The 20,969-nt window shown below is 34.3% G+C and overlaps 2 protein-coding genes across 2 annotated transcripts in view; both read left to right on the top strand.

Annotated features, from left to right (window-relative positions):
• Nucleotides 1-3,672, top strand: part of LOC135137066 (transcription factor Ken) — a 106,936-nt gene extending 103,264 nt beyond the window's left edge. Inside the window, exons 5-6 of the mRNA XM_064066604.1 lie at nt 876-2,068; nt 2,128-3,672. Of these exons, the coding sequence (XP_063922674.1) occupies nt 956-2,068; nt 2,128-2,592 (1,578 nt within the window). The 5' untranslated portion in view covers nt 876-955 and the 3' untranslated portion in view covers nt 2,593-3,672. The remainder of the gene's footprint in view (nt 1-875; nt 2,069-2,127) is intronic.
• An 8,201-nt stretch (nt 3,673-11,873) lies between these two features.
• Nucleotides 11,874-20,226, top strand: LOC135136945 (integrator complex subunit 4). The gene is made up of 8 exons (XM_064066442.1): nt 11,874-12,030; nt 12,079-12,827; nt 12,879-13,077; nt 13,126-13,294; nt 13,358-13,822; nt 18,820-19,063; nt 19,114-19,892; nt 19,941-20,226. Exons 1-8 carry the CDS (start codon nt 11,977-11,979, stop codon nt 20,159-20,161), a joined length of 2,880 nt encoding a protein of 959 aa, XP_063922512.1. The 5' UTR covers nt 11,874-11,976; the 3' UTR covers nt 20,162-20,226.
• Nucleotides 20,227-20,969: the final 743 nt, after the last annotated feature.

The raw sequence follows: 20,969 nt of genomic DNA, 5'->3' as shown, positions 1-20,969 counted from the left end.
AGATTGCCGTTGTTGCAATAAAGTCATTAACGAAGAATTTCAATATTCTTTTTCGTCCTGTTAGGCGGCATTTTTCGAAGATGCTTCCGAACGATTAATAACGCAAACAATTAACTTGCGTGGAATACAAGAGCAAATAGGCTCGCACCCGATTGAACCACGTTTCTTTAGAATGTCGCGTTTTTCTCGTTTAGACAAACACCAAAAGAAGATCCGATTACCAAATTCCACATTACTTCCAATAAAAAGCACATCAAGTATGAAATGTATTCAGTCACACTATTTTAGGCACGGTTTCTTTTTCGCCAGCTTTCACACAAGCACCGATGGCGCCACCAGCGCTCATAACCTTAAACTAACTCTTTTTCTTCTCTTTCTTTTATGCCCTCGAGTTGCCGGTCCACTTCAACCACGCAGCGATAAACTTCATTAAGGGCAGTAAAACTGATGGCTCATAAAGACTTTTCGAAAAATAAAATCGTAAAATAGCCGAAGGAAAGTGGGACACATAAACGTTTCAATTATAAATAACCGTTGAGCCAATATCGAACCATCTTTATAATAATCATTATTGATGATGATTGGATTTGTGCATTAATCGAAGCGTGCACGGGATTAAATTAAGTCTGCGAGGGAGAAATTAGAAGACCTACAATCGCACAATCGAAACTAACGTTCGGTTTTTGTTTTATTTGCTTCCTTTCCAATGCCTATTATGATTCTTCTTCTCCACTCACTGCCGTGTTTAATTGTGGCCACTTTTAATGACACTGCGAAATAACCGGCAACAGATGGCGCGTGGTCACATCTCACTAACGCCTGAGTGCCGCAGCGAAGTATATATATCCGCGACTGACGCTGTCTCTTCTTTGCAGGTTTCTTCGCCGTCCCTTCCAGTGCGGCTAGAAATGCCAGCATCACCAAGTGCCTAAACCGCAGCTCAAAATCTGTGATAATGGATATAACCGAAGCGTTCCGCAGCGAGGACATAACAAAAACTGATTTTTTCGATTTCGTGGTGACGCCGGATTCGAACGACACCCACTCCATTCAACAATTCACCAAGCAGATGCGTACAGTGAACGCGTTCCTAGGTAACACGAGTCCCGAAGGCAGCAAAGAAACGAACAACAACATGTTGACGACAGAAATGAATCACGTCCCCACGACGACGTCGGACGGCAACTTCGATTCGAACTTCTGGAGCGACAAAGAGACGGTTCGGATAGAAACCGCCATCTTGGAGGACCTGAACAAGTACTGCTGGAGCGGCGAGGAGGGGAACGGGGTGGTCGCTAACCAGAAGGGCGGAAACACCGACGGGCAGATCTACACACTAACAGTATTAAACGGGATAGACCAGAACGCCACATGGTACAGGCCTCCCCTATCTGCCATAGGGATAGTCAAGGAGGAGGACGTCAGTCCGGGCTCGATGGAGCCCCTCCAAGGGGGCCTGGACATAGACTCGATCCTCAACATCATCCCGGGACAGATGAACGGTTTCAACAACAACTACAACGAAAGTACAATGAGTCCAAATACCGATGGGCTGATCAAGTCGGAAACCTACACGTACGAAGATAGTGGGTTCGCTGACAATAAAGACGAATTAGCTAATTCACTTATTATAGATACGCCTCTGCTCGAGGCGCACGATAGTTTTAATAATAACAATAACGATTGGAAATTAAGTAATAATAACACTACTAATAACGGTTCGCCGGATTCTTTGTTACGTAGCGCTTTGCAAGGTAAAGCTTTCGTACGTTATAATGGAACTGTGAAGACGAACAAAGTCGAGAATAATACGGAGTTGAGGCGGGTGTTGTCGACGCCCCCGGCCAAAACCGAAGGCATCTACATCAAAGAAGAACCACAGGAACACATACCGACGATAGTCGCCGGAATCGACGCTAACGGTAAGGTGGTCTTCGAAGAGCACATGCCGCAACGGACGGAAGAGAGCAACCCCGCCGGCTCGCACAACGTCGACGACCTACTGCTGTCGCAGCTCGACCAGTCGTTCCCCGAAGACTTCGAGAAGCTGAAGAGGATCGCGAACGAGGTATATTTACTTTCATTCCGCTTTCGCAGTATCCGTACGAAATTGTCGATTTCTTCCAGGTGGCCGAGTCCGTGAACCAGTACTGCCAGATCGACACCTCCGCCGACAACGCCGTCTATAGTATTAGTTCCGATCAGATCGGCCTCCTCAACAACCTCAACTCGCCCATCCAGATCGCCGCCCCTTCCGTGACCAGCAGCAAGCCCGCGACGAAGAAATACAAGCGTTCAAACAGCAGCACCAAAGCACAAACGACGGTACAAAACGCCACCTCGACCAGCAACGGCGTGCGCAAGGAGCGGTCCCTGCACTACTGCAGCATCTGCTCGAAGGGCTTCAAGGACAAGTACTCGGTGAACGTGCACATCAGAACGCACACGGGCGAGAAGCCGTTCGCGTGCAGCCTCTGCGGGAAGAGCTTCCGGCAGAAGGCGCACCTCGCCAAGCACTACCAGACGCACATAGCGCAGAAGAACGCGGCGGCCGCCGGCAGCGTCGCCGCCGCCAAGGCCAAGTCCAGGTAGCTCGGAGGCGGCCGACGGAGTGTGGGGGCGGCGCCCCTCGGTACCTAAATTATTTATTTATTTATTCTAGACTCGGCCGGCGACATTCCGTCCACGCACAAATCCCTGCCGATCATTGGTGACTTGAACAGCAACGAAAAACAAATACTCATCGCGTACTACAATTGTCAAATTTGCCGATTTGCCAATTTTGTTCCTAGCATTGTTTGTTTTGTTGATTTTTTTTTTATATTACTATGTGCTGTGATTATGTGAAATTTATTCAAAAGTAATCGGAATTTTGTGTATTTATTGTATGGAGATCTGCCTAAAATTTCTTGCCATTTCTGTATTATCGCGTACTTGGTAAAATTTAGTTCTTTTAATTTATTTATCGTACGTTTAGGTTGTTGCGCGGGGCGGGGCGGCTAATTGTTTCTGTCCGTTTCCTAATGTTTAAAAGTATTATTGTTCCGCCTCCGCTTAGGTTACTCGACGGTGCTTCGACGAAGCATTTAATCTAGATACAGGCTTTTAGTTATGCTAGTGCCTAGTTTTAGGAAAACTTCAGTTTACCATATGTCAAGGCATTAAATGACCTTTTTACCTTATAATACTCACTTTGTAAAATAAAAACGTTATTTTGTATATTGACTAGTATAATTGTTGTACACATTGCAAATGTGAGTACAAATGCGACCGGGTCGCCTAATTTGTTATTTTCTAATCCTTACCATCTTAGAATTGTTATCTATGTTATAAATGTTTACGTATGTTACAATTGTTTTGTAAATCGATCATACTTAATGCTCTTGTTTACTAATTATTTTGTATTATAATCAGTATTTGTTGATTTTTTTTGTAAATGTTCTTAATTCTATTTATGACAGTTTGCCATGGTAAAGGGATTTATATTATTATTATGTTTTTTGTTCTATTTGGATCTCATTCAATTTAGTTTTTTTTTGCTTGCTTCATCGGCTCATTACTGCCAACGTTTCTCAACTGTGTTCTCTCTGAAAGACAATACTCAAATAGACTACATATACGTACGAAAATATGTACATCCAGACACTTTTTTATATAAACTTTTGTTTATATTCGCCATAGAACATGTTTTTTATACTCAGTTTACGTTATGTATAGTTATATCAGATTTTATCTCCTCTTTATTATTGATTTTATAAAGTATTTTTATACCTAGATTCATATATTTACATTTTATAACTTTTTATTATATAATAATGTGAACTTATTACAAATAAACAATATTTAAAAAATTAGTCCAAGGTTATTTCAACACAACATTCCTCACCCTTAAAGCATAGTCCGATAGCATATATTTAAAAATGTAGATATTCTCAATTTCTCAGTACATGCTTAACATGTTTCCCTCTATCCTTCGAAAGAAGAGATTTCACAGCATTCAGTTTTGGCAATTTCAAAGTTAAAAAGTAAAATATTGTTACACAATTTTGACTTCTTTGTCTAAAACCCTGAATGCTGTGATAACCCACTTGTAAAAAAAAATTGGAAGCCCGCGAAAAATTTAAAAATTCAAAATTTGACCTTGGCTGTGATCGTCTGACAAAATGGAACCCTACGTTGTGTTTTTTGAAAAATAGCGGGGTGGACCCCAAGGTTGGAAAAGTACCGCTAAATAAAACACCAAATATATGGAGGACACAAAATTATTTATTTCTCCACTGACAAAAAAAAAAGGAAAAAAAGCTGCGTGTGAGGGTGACTCGTGGCTTACCCTCGGGCCGCCCAATGGGGGGCGAATCGCAATCGCTTCTCAACTCAAAAAAAAAAACTTATTGGACTTTGGATGAAACTTAAAAGGAATCAAATGCAGCGGCAGGGGCATCAGAGCGCTATAGAGGCGTTGTAGCACGAGCGGAGTTTGGGGCTCCTGGTCGTGGCTGTTCTCCTACCCACGACGGTGATTCTTATTTATCGCAAGCACTGTCCCCCAGCACCCCAAGAGTGTCTAAACGAACAGGCCGTTACAGTTGCAAACTCGCAATTAGGTCTCGACTCTTGGGCCAAGTCGACAGCGTTATGTCATCTCGACCGCCCCTAAATTCTATTCTAACCTGCATCTTTTGTGCAGATGGCGCGATAAATCCCGCCAGCTCGACTAGGAACCGCGCACTCCGCTTCCACGTGTTTTCGTGTTATTTAACCTCAATTCCATGAAGTTTCAAAAAGAGCAATAAACAATATTAAATAATTCTTATCTGAGATTAAAAATTGGACAATTTATATGATGCAAACATGAATCAACAAAATATTTACAAAATAAAAAAACTAGCAAAGATTTATAAAAGCAAAAGATCTGGTGTGCAGATAAAATATTGCGTGAGGTTAGAAACTACAGAACATGAAAGTTTATTCAATTTAAATTATACAAGAAAGAAAATTACAGAAGTTAAAATTGTAAGATAAAGAAAATTGCATGAGGTGAAAAATTTTAGACCTAATAAAATTACATGAGATCAGTATTTGCCACACTTTATCAACGATTCAAACAAAGAGTTTACATTTTGTTAATGATGCCTTGATCCAAGTGATTGATGACTTAAAACAATTAACTTTGAGAGTTTATCGTGGACTGTTTACCTCAAACAAAACACATAATAAATGAACACAAAATGCATCTGGCGTTGCGAGGAAAACTCCTCGGTGATGTAATTTTTAACGTTGCGAGAAAATAGGTTTCGGTGATGTAATCTTTAACGTTGCGAGGAAATGCCTCGGTGATGTAATTTTCCAAAACAAATCTAATGTCTGTTAAATTGTGCTAGAACCAGTTAGCGATTAAAATCCTAACCTGATCGGTGAATTCACAAACAATAAAACAAATTTACAGCACGTGTAGCGTCCGTCGAAAATTAGCACTTTTTCCGATTAGAAGCCGCAAGAATTAGCTACGCGTGTTGGGGAAAACGGTGGTGTTGTCGTCGTTACGATTAATTGTCGTTAAACAAAGGCTTCCGCCCTTTTATGAACTACCAAGCCAACTAATTTAACCTAGCTAACTTACAGCGTCTTTTTCACTCAAGCAGACTACACACTACCCAAAAGCGCTAACGTGCACATGTTTAACGATTTTTTTGATTGATTTTTTTTTCTCAAATTCAAATTATTCAAATGTGATTTTGCGCCGCTGTTAATTTTGTTTCAGCGCGAAATTTTAATTCAAATTCGATCACCACAATGCCAAAAGCAAAAACTCGACACGGATTCATAAAGCACAAGTGCAGAAGTACCGTATTGTGTAATAGTAATTTACTAATATAAATTTTAGAGATGACGTCATCCTATAGTTGGTCGGGGGGATGATCAAACATATTTTGGTTAGCGTTTTACCATCTACACATATTATTTGACAACAGAGAAACAGAAAGGTATAGACAGACAGACAGACAGACAGACAGATAGACAGACCGAAGCGGGGACCTATTTTTTCGTATTCTAGGGGTCCTGAAACGTCAAGAAAACACGTTTACCCTCACTGCCAAAACTAGAGGAAACTCTTAACCTATGTTCAAAGAAACTATTGTTATATACCTTGGTTTTACCAGAAAAAATTAACGCCTGTAAACAAAGGTCAATGAGCCTACCATTCTCAATACCAACTTACCATATTACCAATACCATTATTACTTTTTACCATGAAAAATACTTTGTAGTTATGCAACACACAATACATACACAAGCTCCCAGATTTTCTCATACAAATGAATTGCGCACTCGTTCATTTCGAGTTCTACTTTCGCATAGCAATTTTCTTTTTAATTAACAATGTAATTATAAATCCTCGAGCGAATTATGTGAAAAGTAATAAAACTTACCCTTCAACGCTGGACCTTCCATTGTGTCGTCACCATCCTTCACACTTTTCGCTCCGTTCCATGGGTTTCACACAAAAAGTTAATCACTCTCACATTTTCTTCACTATTTCACAATTTAAGTCAATTCAGTGCGTTTTAATTCGTTTTTTATCAATTTTTGCATCACAATTACGCCATCACGATCCACCATATTTAAAACTATCTTCCGACCGTCCAACGCACACTATGTTGTTAAAACACACGAAATTTTTCGCTGACAAAATATCAGCAAATTTTCCATTTCCACCACAGATTTTCGCAAAAAAGACACGAATTTCTTTAATTTGTTTCATATTTGTGGCGATTCAAGGGAAAATTTGCGTCACCACACCGCAAAAAAGTGGCACTACCGGGTGAAAGGATGACTCAATTTTCGGGGAAAAAATGCCAGCAAAACACAAACCGGGTGTTCTGGGTACGATTTTTTACAAAATTGGCGTTTTTAGTCGTGGATTGGTACGTTTTTCCCGAAAAAACTGCAATTTTCCGCGAAAAATCGCAAAGACGCCATTAACCGAAAGTCACCACCACCAACTAGATGATTTTTTAATCATCAGTGTCGTGGATGGCAAAAAATAGAAGTAAATAATTAAGATCGCTACCATAAAAAAATAAAATCGATCGCTTCGAAGCTTGACAGATGACACAATTATTTTTTACCATTCTGTATTTTTTTAAGTCAAGATTTAAGCTGAGGAGAAATAGGTGACTATATTGGTGGCAACTAAAAACAGAAAACCCAACTGTTCGTATTTATATTTTTTAAAATTTCATTGATGATAATACGGTTTTAGTAACAAATTGCGCAAGTTTATATTGTGTTTGACGTTTCAGTTGAGTAGGGTCATTTATGACCTGAATTATTTATTCTCATATTATAAATTAAAGTGCGAAATTCTTAAAAACCTGAAAATTTGAAAAATTGAACAAATGAAAAATTGTAAAATCAAAAAATAAACACAGAAAATAAAGGAAATGAAGAAATTGTGATATAAATCGAGAAAATAAAAATTAAAAATTCGCCACACTGAAAAATAAAAATCTGGAACATGAAAAATTGTGGAAACGAAAAATTCAGAAACTGAAAATTCGAAAAATTGAAGAAACGAAAAATTGAAAACTCGAAAGAAACAACAAAAAATAAAGGAATTGAAAAAATCAAAATTTGTGACATAAAATCGAGAAAATGAAAATTAAAAAAATCGGGAAAATGAAAAATAAAAATCGAGAACTTAAAAATTGAGGAAACGAAAAATTGAAAATGACAAAAATTAAAAACTGAGAATGTGAAAAATCGAAAAATGAGAAACTGTAATATCGAAAAATTGGAAAATTTGGAAGTCGATAAATTGTAAAGTTGAAAAATCAAAAATAAAAAAACGAAAAAGTGTACAATTAAAACCTAAAAAATGTACAAAGTGAAAATCAGACTTGAAAATTTGAAGAAAAATTGCTAAAAACCTGCATGTTTGAAAAATTTAATAAAGGAAAGATTTAAAATCGAAAGAAACAACAAAAAATAAAGGAAATCAAAAAAAGGAAAATTGTGGTATAAAATCAAAAAAGTGAAAATTAAAAAATTGGAAAAATGAAAAATAAAAATCGGAAACAAAAAATTGGAAACAGGAAAAATGAAAAATTGAAAAACTGAAAAATCGAAAAATGAAAATCTGTAATACTGAAAAATTGCCAAATTGAGAAACTTATGCAAACCGAAAAATTGAAGGAACGAAAAATTGAAAATTTTGGAAGTCGAGAAATTGTAAAATTGAAAAATCAAAAATAAAAAACGAAAAATTACAAAATGAAAACTTGAAAAATCTTAAGAATCGAAAAAGTGAAAAATCAAAAAAAAAATGTATTATGAAATAGAATATTTAAAATTAAAGAAATTGGAAAATCAGAAGACTGGAAATCCAAAAACTGCAAAGTGAAAAATGGACGAACTGAAAATTCAAAGCCTGAAAATTTGAAAAATTGAACTAATGAAAAATTGTAAAATCAAAAAAAAAACACAGAAAATAAAGGAAATGAAGAAACGGACAATTGTGATATAGATCGAGAAAATAAAAATTAAAAATTCGCCACACTGAAAAATAAAAATCGGGAATGAAAATTTGTGACATAAAATCGAGAAAATGAAAATTAAAAAAATCGGGAAAATGAAACATAAAAATCGAGAACTTAAAAATTGAGGAAACGAAAAATTGAAAATGACAAAAATTAAAAACTGAGAATGTGAAAAATCGAAAAATGAGAAACTGTAATATCGAAAAATTGGAAAATTTGGAAGTCGATAAATTGTAAAATTGAAAAACCAAAAATAAAAAAACGAAAAAGTGTATAATTAAAGCCTAAAAAATGTACAAAGTGAAAATCAGACTTAAAAATTTGAAGAAAAATTGATAAAAACCTGAAAATTTTAAAAATGTCATAAAGGAAAAATTGTAAAATCGAAAGAAGCAACAAAAAATAAAGGAAATCAAAAAAAGGAAAATTGTGATAGAAAATCGAAAAAGTGAAAATTAAAAAATTGGGAAAATGAAAAATAAAAATCGGAAACAAAAAATTGGAAACGGGAAAAATGAAAAATTGAAAAACTGAAAAATCAAAAATGAAAATCTGTAATACTGAAAAATTGCCAAATTGAAAAACTGATGCAAGCCGAAAAATTGAAGGAACGAAAAATTGAAAATTTTGGAAGTCGAGAAATTGTAAAATTGAAAAATTAAAAATAAAAAACGAAAAATTACAAAATGAAAACTTGAAAAATCTTAAGAATCGAAAAAATGAAAAATCAAAAAAAAATATGTATTATGAAATAGAAATATTTAAAATTAAAGAAATTGGAAAATCAGAAGACTGGAAATCCAAAAACTGCAAAGTGAAAAATGGACGAACTGAAAATTCAAAGCCTGAAAATTTGAAAAATTGAACAAATGAAAAATTGTAAAATCAAAAAAAAACACAGAAAATAAAGGAAATGAAGAAACGGACAATTGTGATATAAATCGAGAAAATAAAAATTAAAAACTCGCCACACTGAAAAAAAAAATCGGGAACATGAAAAATTGTGGAAACGAAAAATTCAGAAACTGAAAATTCGAAAAATTGAAGAAACGAAAAATTGAAAACTCGAAAGAAACAACAAAAAATAAAGGAATTGAAAAAATGAAAATTTGTGACATAAAATCGAGAAAATGAAAATAAAAAAAATCGGGAAAATGAAAAATAAAAATCGAGAACTTAAAAATTGAGGAAACGAAAAATTGAAAATGACAAAAATCAAAAACTGAGAATGTGAAAAATCGAAAAATGAGAAACTGTAATATCGAAAAATTGGAAAATTTGGAAGTCGATAAATAGTAAAATTGAAAAATCAAAAATAAAAAAACGAAAAAGTGTATAATTAAAACCTAAAAAATGTACAAAGTGAAAATCAGACTTGAAAATTTGTAGAAAAAATTGCTAAAAACCTGAAAATTTGAAAAATTTAATAAAGGAAAAATTGTAAAATCGAAAGAAACAACAAAAAATAAAGGAAATCAAAAAAGGGAAAATTGTGGTATAAAATCGAAAAAGTGAAAATTAAAAAATTGGGAAAATGAAAAATAAAAATCGGAAACAAAAAATTGGAAACGGGAAAAATGAAAAATTGAGAAACTGAAAAGTCGAAAAATGAAAATCTGTAATACTGAAAAATTGCCAAATCGAAAAACTGATGCAAACCGAAAAATTGAAGGAAAGAAAAATTGCGAATTTTGGAAGTCGAGAAATTGTAAAATTGAAAAATCAAAAATAAAAAACGAAAAATTACAAAATGAAAACTTGAAAAATCTTAAGAATCGAAAAAGTGAAAAATCAAAAAAAAAAATGTATTATGAAATAGAATATTTAAAATTAAAGAAATTGGAAAATCAGAAGACTGGAAATCCAAAAACTGCAAAGTGAAAAATGGACGAACTGAAAATTCAAAACCTGAAAATTTAAATAATTGAACAAATGAAAAATTGTAAAATCAAAAAAAAACACAGAAAATAAAGGAAATGAAGAAACGGACAATTGTGATATAAATCGAGAAAATAAAAATTCGCCACACTGAAAAATGAAATTTTGTGACATAAAATCGAGAAAATGAAAATTAAAAAAATCGGGAAAATGAAAAATATAAATCGAGAACTTAAAAATTGAGGAAACGAAAAATTGAAAATGACAATAATTAAAAACTGAGAATGTGAAAAATCGAAAAATGAGAAACTGTAATATCGAAAAATTGGAAAATTTGGAAGTCGATAAATTGTAAAATTGAAAAATCAAAAATAAAAAAACGAAAAAGTGTATAATTAAAACCTAAAAAATGTACAAAGTGAAAATCAGACTTGAAAATTTGAAAAAAAATTGCTAAAAACCTGAAAATTTTAAAAATTTAATAAAGGAAAAATTGTAAAATCGAAAGAAACAACAAAAAATAAAGAAAATCAAAAAAAGGAAAATTGTGGCATAAAATCGAAAAAGTGAAAATTAACAAATTGGGAAAATGAAAAATAAAAATCGGAAAAAAAAATTGGAAACGGGAAAAATGAAAAATTGAGAAACTGAAAAATCGAAAAATGAAAATCTGTAATACTGAAAAATTGCCAAATTGAAAAACTGATGCAAACCAAAAAATTGAAGGAAAGAAAAATTGCGAATTTTGGAAGTCGAGAAATTGTAAAATTGAAAAATCAAAAATAAAAAACGAAAAATTACAAAATGAAAACTTGAAAAATCTTAACAATCGAAAAAGTGAAAAATTAAAAAAAAATCTGTATTATGAAATAGAAATATTTAAAATTAAAGAAATTGGAAAATCAGAAGACTGGAAATCCAAAAACTGCAAAGTGAAAAATGAATGAACTAAAAATTCAAAGCCTGAAAATTTGAAAAATTGAACAAATGAAAAATTGTAAAATCAAAAAAAAAACACAGAAAATAAAGGAAATGAAGAAACGGTCAATTGTGATACAAATCGAGAAAATAAAAATTAAAAATTCGCTACACTGAAAAATAAAAATCGGAAACATGAAAAATTGTGGAAACGAAAAATTCAGAAACTGAAAATTCGAAAAATTGAAGAAACGAAAAATTGAAAACTCGAAAGAAACAACAAAAAATAAAGGAATAAAAAAATGAAAATTTGTGACATAAAATCGAGACAAATACTACTTCCGATTAATTTTCTAGTATATTATCTGCAAATTCGGCGGCTTTAAAATTACCGCCATACGAATTTTACAAATATTAATTGTTTATAAATTTAAAATAAAATAATGTTGGAGATATGCAACCCATGATTCAAATTCTTGGTACGTCCCTGGCACAAACTGCGAGAAACTATCATAAGAGGGCGCAACGATCGCAAAACCCAATGACAGTTAATTGACATCTGACAACCATCTCGTAAACAAAATGCTCGAAACGTAATAAAATCACCCATTCTTCCTATTTTCTCTCAACAATCAACATCATGACCGCAGTACTGAAAAAACGGGCCCTGGCTGAATACACCCAAACAATCCAAGTACGTATCCCCCCTTCAAAAAAGTGAGGTTATAACACCCAATTTCAGGAAACATTCCCCTCACAACCCATCAAAAAACTCCGCCTGGTCAAGAAAACCCCCGCAGGCACCGGCAACTCGTCCCTCGCCCTCATCAGCTGCCTCGAAAGCAGCAAAAGCAGCAGCGAAGCCCTACGCACCCTCCTGCGAGTCTCCGACACTTTCGAGCTCGAGCCCAACGACATCCCCGAAGCCGTGAAGAAACTGAGCGACCACTTCAAGAACGAGCCCGAATCCGCCGTCAGAGTCAAGATTTTGTCGCTGCTGTCGGACGTGGGGCACCTCCTAGGCGCCGACGTGGTGGCAATCATCGACGAGACGATCCTCCTGCTGAAGAACGACCACTCGCATAAGGTGATAGCGCAGGGGATGAACACGGTGCTGAAGTTGGGGAAACTGGTGCCGGACAGTGCGGCGGCGTTACACCAAAAGCTGGTTGATATTGCGAAGGGGTACCTCAAGGACGTGAGTCACGCGGTGAAGTGCAAGTGTTTGGAGATTATTGGGGTGCACGCACCGGTTTGCACGGGGGCGGAGGCCGAGAAGTTGATGGTTTTGGTTAGTTTGTATTTTAGTAATGAGGACGCGAGGGTGAGGAGTCAGGCGTTTTCCACGATTATTACGTTGCATGAGAGGTCGTTTAAAATTAATCCCGATATTTACGTGGATGTGTGTGAGGCTTTGAAGGACGACTACGAGATTGTGAGGCAGGTGGTCTTGAAGTTGGTGTGTTTATTGGGAAATACGTATCCAGAAAAGTGAGTTTTTTTATTTATTTTTTGTTTTTTTAATTGAGTTTGTGGTTGTAGCGAGGTTCTGCTCCCTGGAAGCGAGCACGAGATTCGCTTAATCGATGACGCTTTTGGTAAAGTGTGTAACGCTATGTCTGATTTGTCAATACATGTGAGGACTCTGGCGGCCAAACTTTTGGGCACAATGAAGCTTGTTAGTGCGAAATTTCTTAATCAGACGCTGGATAAAAAATTGATGTCAAATATGAGGCGAAAGGTTTGTTTTTGATTTTTTTTTTTTCGAAATTTATTTTATTTGCTTTAGAGAACTGCCCATGAACTGGCGTGGGAAAATGTGACCAGTGGAGAATGGGCTAGCGGGAAAAAATGGGCAGACGACGCCCCAAGAGAAGTCCTAGATGCCGATAGCATCAATTTAATGAGCAGTGGGGCCTGTGGGGCCTTTGTTCACGGTTTAGAAGACGAATTTCTAGGTACTTTAAAAAAAACAATCACCATTTTCAATTTTCGTTTTTTTTTTTTTTTTGTCATTCTAGAGGTTCGTTCCGCCGCCGTAGAATCCCTCTGCGAGCTCTCCATCCGCAACCCGCAGTTCGCCAACACCTCCCTCGATTTCCTGGTGGACATGTTCAACGACGAGATCGAGGACGTGCGTCTGAAAGCGATTGATAGTCTGAGACGCATTTCCGAGCACATTATTTTGCGCGACGACCAGCTGGAGACGATTCTGGGGGCCCTTGAGGACTTCTCTCAAGACGTGCGCGAAGGTTTGCACCGGATGTTGGCGTCGTGTAAGATGTCCACGACTGCTGGCTTAAAAATGTGCGTGGAGAAGCTTTTGGATAATTTGAAGAAGTATCCGCATGATAAGAGGTCCACGTATAGGTGTCTGCAGAGGATAGGGGCCCAACATCCCGAGTTAGTTTTGCCGTTGGTGCCGCAGCTGCTGAATATACATCCGTTTTTTGATACGGCGGAGCCGGACGTGGAAAATCCACAATGTATCCTTTAATTTATTTTTTTTTTCATAACGTCTAGAGTACGAAAAAATAGGTCTCCTGTTTCCGTCTGTCTGTCTGTCTGTCTATATATTTAAAATTACCTGACCGATTGTCATCAAATTTTGTATGTATATTGGGAATATCAGTAGATGGTAAAACGCTAACCAAAATATGTCTGATAATCTCCACCAACAATGGAATGACGCCATCTCCAAATTTTATATAGTAAATATTTAAATTATATAAAATAACGTACTCCTCCACTTGTGGTTTATAAATGCGTGTCGACCCTAAGTATCCAAGTTTTTGGAAAAAAAATCAAATTTGTATAATATTTTACAATTTAACTTCGAAATTGTAAAATCGAATGTTTTGAAATCTTACAAGCGTTTTAAGGTTATCGTTAATCAAAATTTATCTGTGCGAGTTCACGATTTTAATTTTTCGATTACAGTTTGGGGATTTTTCAATTTCTCAATTCTTGGGATTTTTGATTTTTCGACTTTTCCATTTCTAGAATATTCGACTTTCTGATTTCTCGGTTTCTCAATTTTCCGATTTCAGTTTGGGTTTTCGGTTTGCCGATTCTTCGAATTTTTAGTTTTTCGATTTCTCAATTTTCCGATATTTCGACTTTTCAATTTTTGGCATTTTTTTTAATTTTCGATTTTCTGATTTTTCGATTTCAGTTTAGGGATTTTTCAATTTGTCGTTTTTTCGAATTTTGGATTTTTCTATTTCTCGATTTCTCAATTTTCAGATTTTTGGATTATTCAATTTTCCGATTTTTCAATTTTTGGCGTTTGTAAATATTCGATTTTCCGATTTCTCATTTTACGATTAATCGAGTTTTTGATTTTTCGACTTTTTCATTTCTAGATTTTTCGACTTTCTGATTTCTCGATTTTTCAATTTTCCGATTTCAGTTTAGGAATTTTTCAATTTGTCGATTCTACGTTTTTTATTTTTCCATCTCTCAATTTTCCGATTTTTCCATTATTCAATTTTGCGATTTTTCAATTTTTGGCGTTTTTAAATTTTCGATTTTCCGATTTCTCAATTTTACAATTATTCGAGTTTTTGATTTTTTGACTTTTTCATTTCTAGATTTTTCGAGTTCCTGATTTCTCGGTCTTTCAGTTTTTCGATTTCAGATTGGGGATTTTTCAATTTGTTGATTCTTCGATTTTTCATTTTTCGTTTTCCTAATTTTCGATTTTTCGACTTCTCAATTTCACGATTAACCGATTTTTTTATTTTTTCACTTTTCCATTTCTATATTTTTCGCCTTTTTGTTTTTTCAAATTTTCAATTTCCCAAGTTTTCGGTGTTCAGTTGAAATTTTTCAATTTTGAGGTTTTTCAATGTTTCGATATTATAATTTTTCGATTTTTGACTTTTCGATTTTTCGACTTCTCACGATTAGATTTTTTTTTTAGAATTTTAAAGATTTTTGATTTTTCAATTTATCGAGTTTTCGATATTCTGGTTTTTCGATTTATCGGTTTTTTTTATTTAAAATTTCAGTGTTGAATGTTTAATTTTTCGAATTGGACTATTCTGATTTCTCAAATTTTCAATTTTTCCGTTTGAATTTCTCGATTTTTTGACGCTAAATTTTTAAATTTTTGGATTTCTAAGTTTTGCGATTAATCGATTTTTCGACTCTCCGATTTTTCAGATTTGTGTTTTTTGAATACATACTTCTGTTTTTCAATTTTTCGACTTTTCGATTTTTTCATTTTTACTTTTTCGATTTTTTAAATTTTACATTTTTCAATTTTTCGAGTTTTTGATTTCCCGATTTTTCAGTTTTTCTATTTTTCAATTTTCGGAATTTTTTATTTTAGATTCTTCACTTTTTGAAGTTTCGATTTCCCGTTCTTACGCATTTTCCACTTCTTGCTTTTCGATTTTTGATTTTTCAATTTTCAGATTTTTAAAATTTTTCGACATTTCAAATTTGGGATTTTTTAATTTTCCGAATTCAGATTTTTTCCATTTTTGGCGTTTTAAAATTTTCAGTTTCTCAATTTTTGCGATTCTTTTTTTGGTTTTTCGACTTTTCGATTTCTAGATTTTTCAACTTTTCGATTTTTAGATTTTATTATTTCGCGATTATTCAATTTTTCAATTTCTCTTTTTTTTTCATTTTTTCATATTTTTAAATTTTTCACATTTTTGATAGTTCTGTTCTTTTCTTCGTTTTTAGATTTTTCACTCTTTCAATTTTTCGATTTTTTAAATTTTACATTGTTCATTTTTCCATTTTTCGATATTTCGATTTCCCGATTTTTAATTTTTCGACTGCCCAATTTTTCGATATTTAAATTTTGGGGATTTTTCAATTTATCGATTCTTTTATTGCTCGATTTTTCGAATTTTTGATTTCTCGATTTTTTTTGTTTTTCGAATTGTCAATGTTCCGACACTTCAGTTTAACGATTTTTTTTTCATTTTTCGCATTTCTAAATTTTTGGATTTTTCAATTTCTCAGTTTTACGATTGATCGGTTTTTCAATTTTTCGACTTTTTGATTTTTACTTTCTCGGTTTTTCAAAATTTTTCGATTTTTTAAAATAAAGACTTTTAGGTTTTTCACTTTTTTGACGTTTCGAGTTCTCGATCTTTTGATTTTTCGACTTCTCGCTTTTAAATTTTTCAATTCTTCGATTTTTCTATTCATCGGTTTTTAAATGTTTCAACTTTGAATTTTATATTTTTGATCTTTCCATTTTTCTGTTTTACCATTTTTGATGTTTCGACTTCCTGTTTTTACATTTTTTAAAATGTATCACAATTTTTCGAATTTTCGATTTCTCGACATCTCGGCTTCCCGATTTTTTAATTTTCCGAATTTTCGTTTTTTCGATTTCTCGATTTTTCCAATTTCGTTTTCTCTTTATTTTTTTTTTAATTTTTTCTCTCGTCACTGTTAGATTTTTCGGTTTTTCGATTTTCTGATTCTTAAATTTTCCATTTTTGATTTTTCCATTTTTTGATTTCCCGATTTTTGATCGATCGCTCAATTTTTCAGTATTTAAATTTAGGGATTTTTCGACTTCTCAATTTTATTATTTCTCGATTTCTCAATATTCCCATATTTCAGTTTTGCAGTTAAACGATTTTTTTGATTTTTCGTGTTCTTTTTCGTTTTTTTCAACTTTCCTGTGTCTCGATTTTTCAATTTTTGGACTTATTAATTTTTTTATTTTTTCGGTTTTTCAAGTTTTTTCAATTTTTTTGAATTAGAATTTTTAGATTTTTCTATTTCTCGATCTTTGGATTTTTCAATTGTTCAATTTTTCTATTTATTGGTTTTTTAAATTTGAATGTTTCAATTTTGAATTTTTCGATTTTTTAAATTTTGTATTTTTGGTTTTTCCATTTTTCGATTTACGATTTTTGTTGTTTCAATCTCCTGTTTCTACTTTTTTCAAAATTAACCTCGCTTTTTCGAATTTTTCAATTTCTCGACATCTTCTCGAGTTTTTTATTTTCCGGATTTTCGTTTTTTCGGTTTCTCGATTTTTCAAATTTTCGGTGTCTTTTTTCCATTATTTCAAATTTCTAAGTTTTAAATTTTTCACTTTTTTGATGGTTCAATTTTTCGATCTCGTTTTATCCACTTCTCGATTTTAGAATTTTCGGTTTTTCGATTTTCGGATTCTTAAATTTTCCATTTTTGATTTTTCCATTTTTTGATTTCCCGATTTTTGATCGCTCACTCAATTTTTCAATATTTAAATTTAGGGATTTTTCGACTTCTCAATTTTATTATTTTTCGATTTCTCAATATTCCCATATTTCAGTTTTGCAGTTAAACGATTTTTTTGATTTTTCGTGTTCTCGAATTTTCGACTTTTCGTTTTTTTCAACTTTCCTGTGTCTCGATTTTTCAATTTTTGGACTTATTAATTTTTTTATTTTTTCGGTTTTTCAAGTTTTTTCAATTTTTTTGAATTAGAATTTTTAGATTTTTCACCTTTTTGATTTTTCTATTTCTCGATCTTTGGATTTTTCAATTGTTCAATTTTTCTATTTATTGGTTTTTTAAATTTGAATTTTTCGATTTTTTAAATTTTGTATTTTTGGTTTTTCCATTTTTCGATTTACGATTTTTGTTGTTTCAATTTCCTGTTTCTACTTTTTTCAAAATGAACCTCGCTTTTTCGAATTTTCAATTTCTCGACATCTTCTCGAGTTTTTTATTTTCCGGATTTTCGTTTTTTCGGTTTCTCGATTTTTCAAATTTTCGGTGTCTTTTTTCCATTATTTCAAATTTCTAAGTTTTAAATTTTTCACTTTTTCGATCTCGTTTTATCAACTTCTCGATTTAAGAATTTTCGGTTTTTCGATTTTCCGATTCTTAAAATTTTTCATTCTTGATTTTTCATGGTTTCGATATTTCGATTCTTCGATTTATCGTTTTTTTTTTTTTAAGTTTAAATGTTTCACGTTTAAATTTTTCGATTTTTTAAATTTCACATTTTGTTTTTTCTATTTTAGGATTTTTTGATATTTCGATTTCCTTATTTTTACTTTTTCGATTGCTCAATTTTAAGGGATTTTTCGATTTCTCGAATTTATTATTTTTCAAATTCTCAATATTCCGATATTTCAGTTTTACGATTAAACGATTTTTTCATTTTTCGTATTTCTCGACTTTTCGGTTTTTCAAAATTTTTCGATTTTTTTAAATTTAGGTTTCTAGATTTTCCAGTTTTTTACATTATTTAAAATATGTCTCAATTTTTCGAATTTTCGATTTCTCGACACTCGGCTTCTCGATTTTAAAATTTTCCGAAATTTCGTTTTTTCGATTTCTCCATTTTTCAAGTTTTACATTTCTCAATTTTTGAAATTTTTTGAAAGACGCGAGATTTGTTGGACCGGACTTCAGAAACAAGAGAAGTTCTATCAAAATGACCTTCAACCAATTTTTTTTTATTGTCAAAATAGTTGGCGCTGTTTTTATTTGTCCTTGACTTAAGTAGATATATGTGTTTTGATTTTGGTCTTGAATGCGGCCAAATGGTCACCCACTATCATTCCCTTGTTGGAACCGCACACCCTCCGACATTACGCCTACATCAGTGACACCATGCCAACTTTGGTACCGGTGCTAAGTCTCCCCGACTCAAGCTGCAACGCCATCTCGCGGCCCCAAACCGTTCCAGAGAGTCTCGAATTTTTGAACAACGTCATATCGAACTTGGACATGACGGAGAACACCCTCAGGTACATAAATCAGCTACCAATTTAATAATAATAATAATAATAATGTTTAGGGTGCAGACCACCCTCCTCCAGACCGCCAAGGAGCACCTCAACCGCCTCTCCGAAATCGACTCCTCCGTCGCCGGCACCGCCCAGTTCACCTCCCTCTACATCGGCGCCCAGCTCATCATGTCCCAGATCCTCGAGAAGGGCTACTGGCTCAACCCCGCCACCCTCGCCACCCAGCAAGCCAACAACCTCCAAACCAACATCAAGAACCTCCTCGAGTACTGCCTCAAGCTCCAGTTCTTCTTCGTGGGCTTCAGCCCCGTCGAGGAGTGCACCGTCAAGATGTTCCGGCTGCGCGCCCTCGCCCTGAACCTCGTCTACATAGTCAAGGGCAGCAACGCGTCGGCGTTGGCCCCATGCCACCACTTCCTCACCGTCGTGGAGGACATGCAGCGGGACCTGTCGCTGGCGGGCCTGGAGCCGGACGGCTTCACGGCGGCGGTGTTCCGGGAGCTGTCCGTCCTGGAGGAGCCCAAGCCGGGCACGGTGTCCAGGATCCTCATCCCGATCCTGTCGGAGGCCAAGCTGGTGCGCATCCCGCGGCCGAACACGCAGATCCGGATGAGCTCGGCCGAGATCGTGGAGCCGACGGGGCAGACGGACACGTCGCTGAAGTTCACGGCGGGGCTGGTGATGGCGGTGAGGTTCGAGGCGGAGTTGAGGCACCTGAACGATCCGAGCAGGGTGAGGTTGAAGGTGAAGTACCCGGATCAGAAGACGCAGGTGATTTTGCCGCGGCCGGCGCACTTGAAGCCGTGGTATTTGGACGGAAGTGACGAAGGTTTGGTGTCGATTTCGTCTAACTATGACATTATATTATTGGTTGCAGATTCTCAAACGGGTCACAATTTGAGGCTGTTGACCTCGGTTCTGGTTTCGCATCAGGTTTGGTCGGAAGCTTGCAATGTGGAAATTAATGTGGCTTTGGCGATTCCTGAGGCCGATATTGGGAAGAGGAAGGCCAGTATAGGTGCTACACCTACGCTGATCGATTTGTGCAAGCCGGTTAAAGTCAGTGTGGCGCCGAAGCCGATTAAAAGAACGCTTTAAGTGTTTATGAAATGGTGTGTATTTTTCTATCAGCAAGTTTAACAAATATAGAATTTTTAAGTTTTTATCAGTGTTTTTTTATTTTAAACCCTCAAGAGAAATGTCAGTTTTCTCAAACTGTGGATCTAGAATCATTTTTGCAATATTACTTCTTGAAATAACAATTAAAAATTGAAAACAATTTTCAAAAATTTCCAAAAAACTTTTGAAAATGTCATAATTCTTCGCAAATAACCAATCTAAAATTATTTTAACAAAATTTTTTGAATAATCCAGAAAAATGGAAAACCTTTCAAAAAGTTTCCAAATTTTCTTTGAAAAAAGGTCCATTCACGTGGAAGAAAGAATTCTTCACATAATAAGTACGAATCTGAAATCATTTTTTCGTGATGCCTGATCAAAATATAAAAAATTGGAATGAGATTTTCAAAAATTCCATTTTTTTAATAATGAATGTGATGTAAAAAAAATGAAACAAAAATTTCCAAACAATTTTGTAAATAAACAAATTTATCAAAGAATTGATAAACAGAAGAATCGAAAAACTAAGAAATCGAATTGAGAAATTGAAACATCGAGAAATCGGAACATCAAGAAATTTAGAAATCGAAAAAGAGAAAAATCGAAATCCGAAAAATTGAAAAATCGAAAAATCCCAAAATTTAAAAAATCCTTCACTGAAACATCGAAAAATTGAATAATCAAGAAATGGAAAGTCGAAAAATCGAGAAAATCGAAAGGTCGAAAAATTTAAAAAATGGATTAACGGTAAAATCGGGAAATCGAAAGTTCAGAAACGCTGAAATCC

The sequence above is a fragment of the Zophobas morio genome, unplaced genomic scaffold (assembly GCF_036711695.1).
Source record: "Zophobas morio isolate AGI-343-1 ecotype UQ-CSIRO unplaced genomic scaffold, CSIRO_AGI_Zmor_V1 ptg000028l, whole genome shotgun sequence".
Classification (NCBI taxonomy): domain Eukaryota; kingdom Metazoa; phylum Arthropoda; class Insecta; order Coleoptera; family Tenebrionidae; genus Zophobas; species Zophobas morio.
This window is presented reverse-complemented; position numbering and strand designations above follow the sequence as displayed.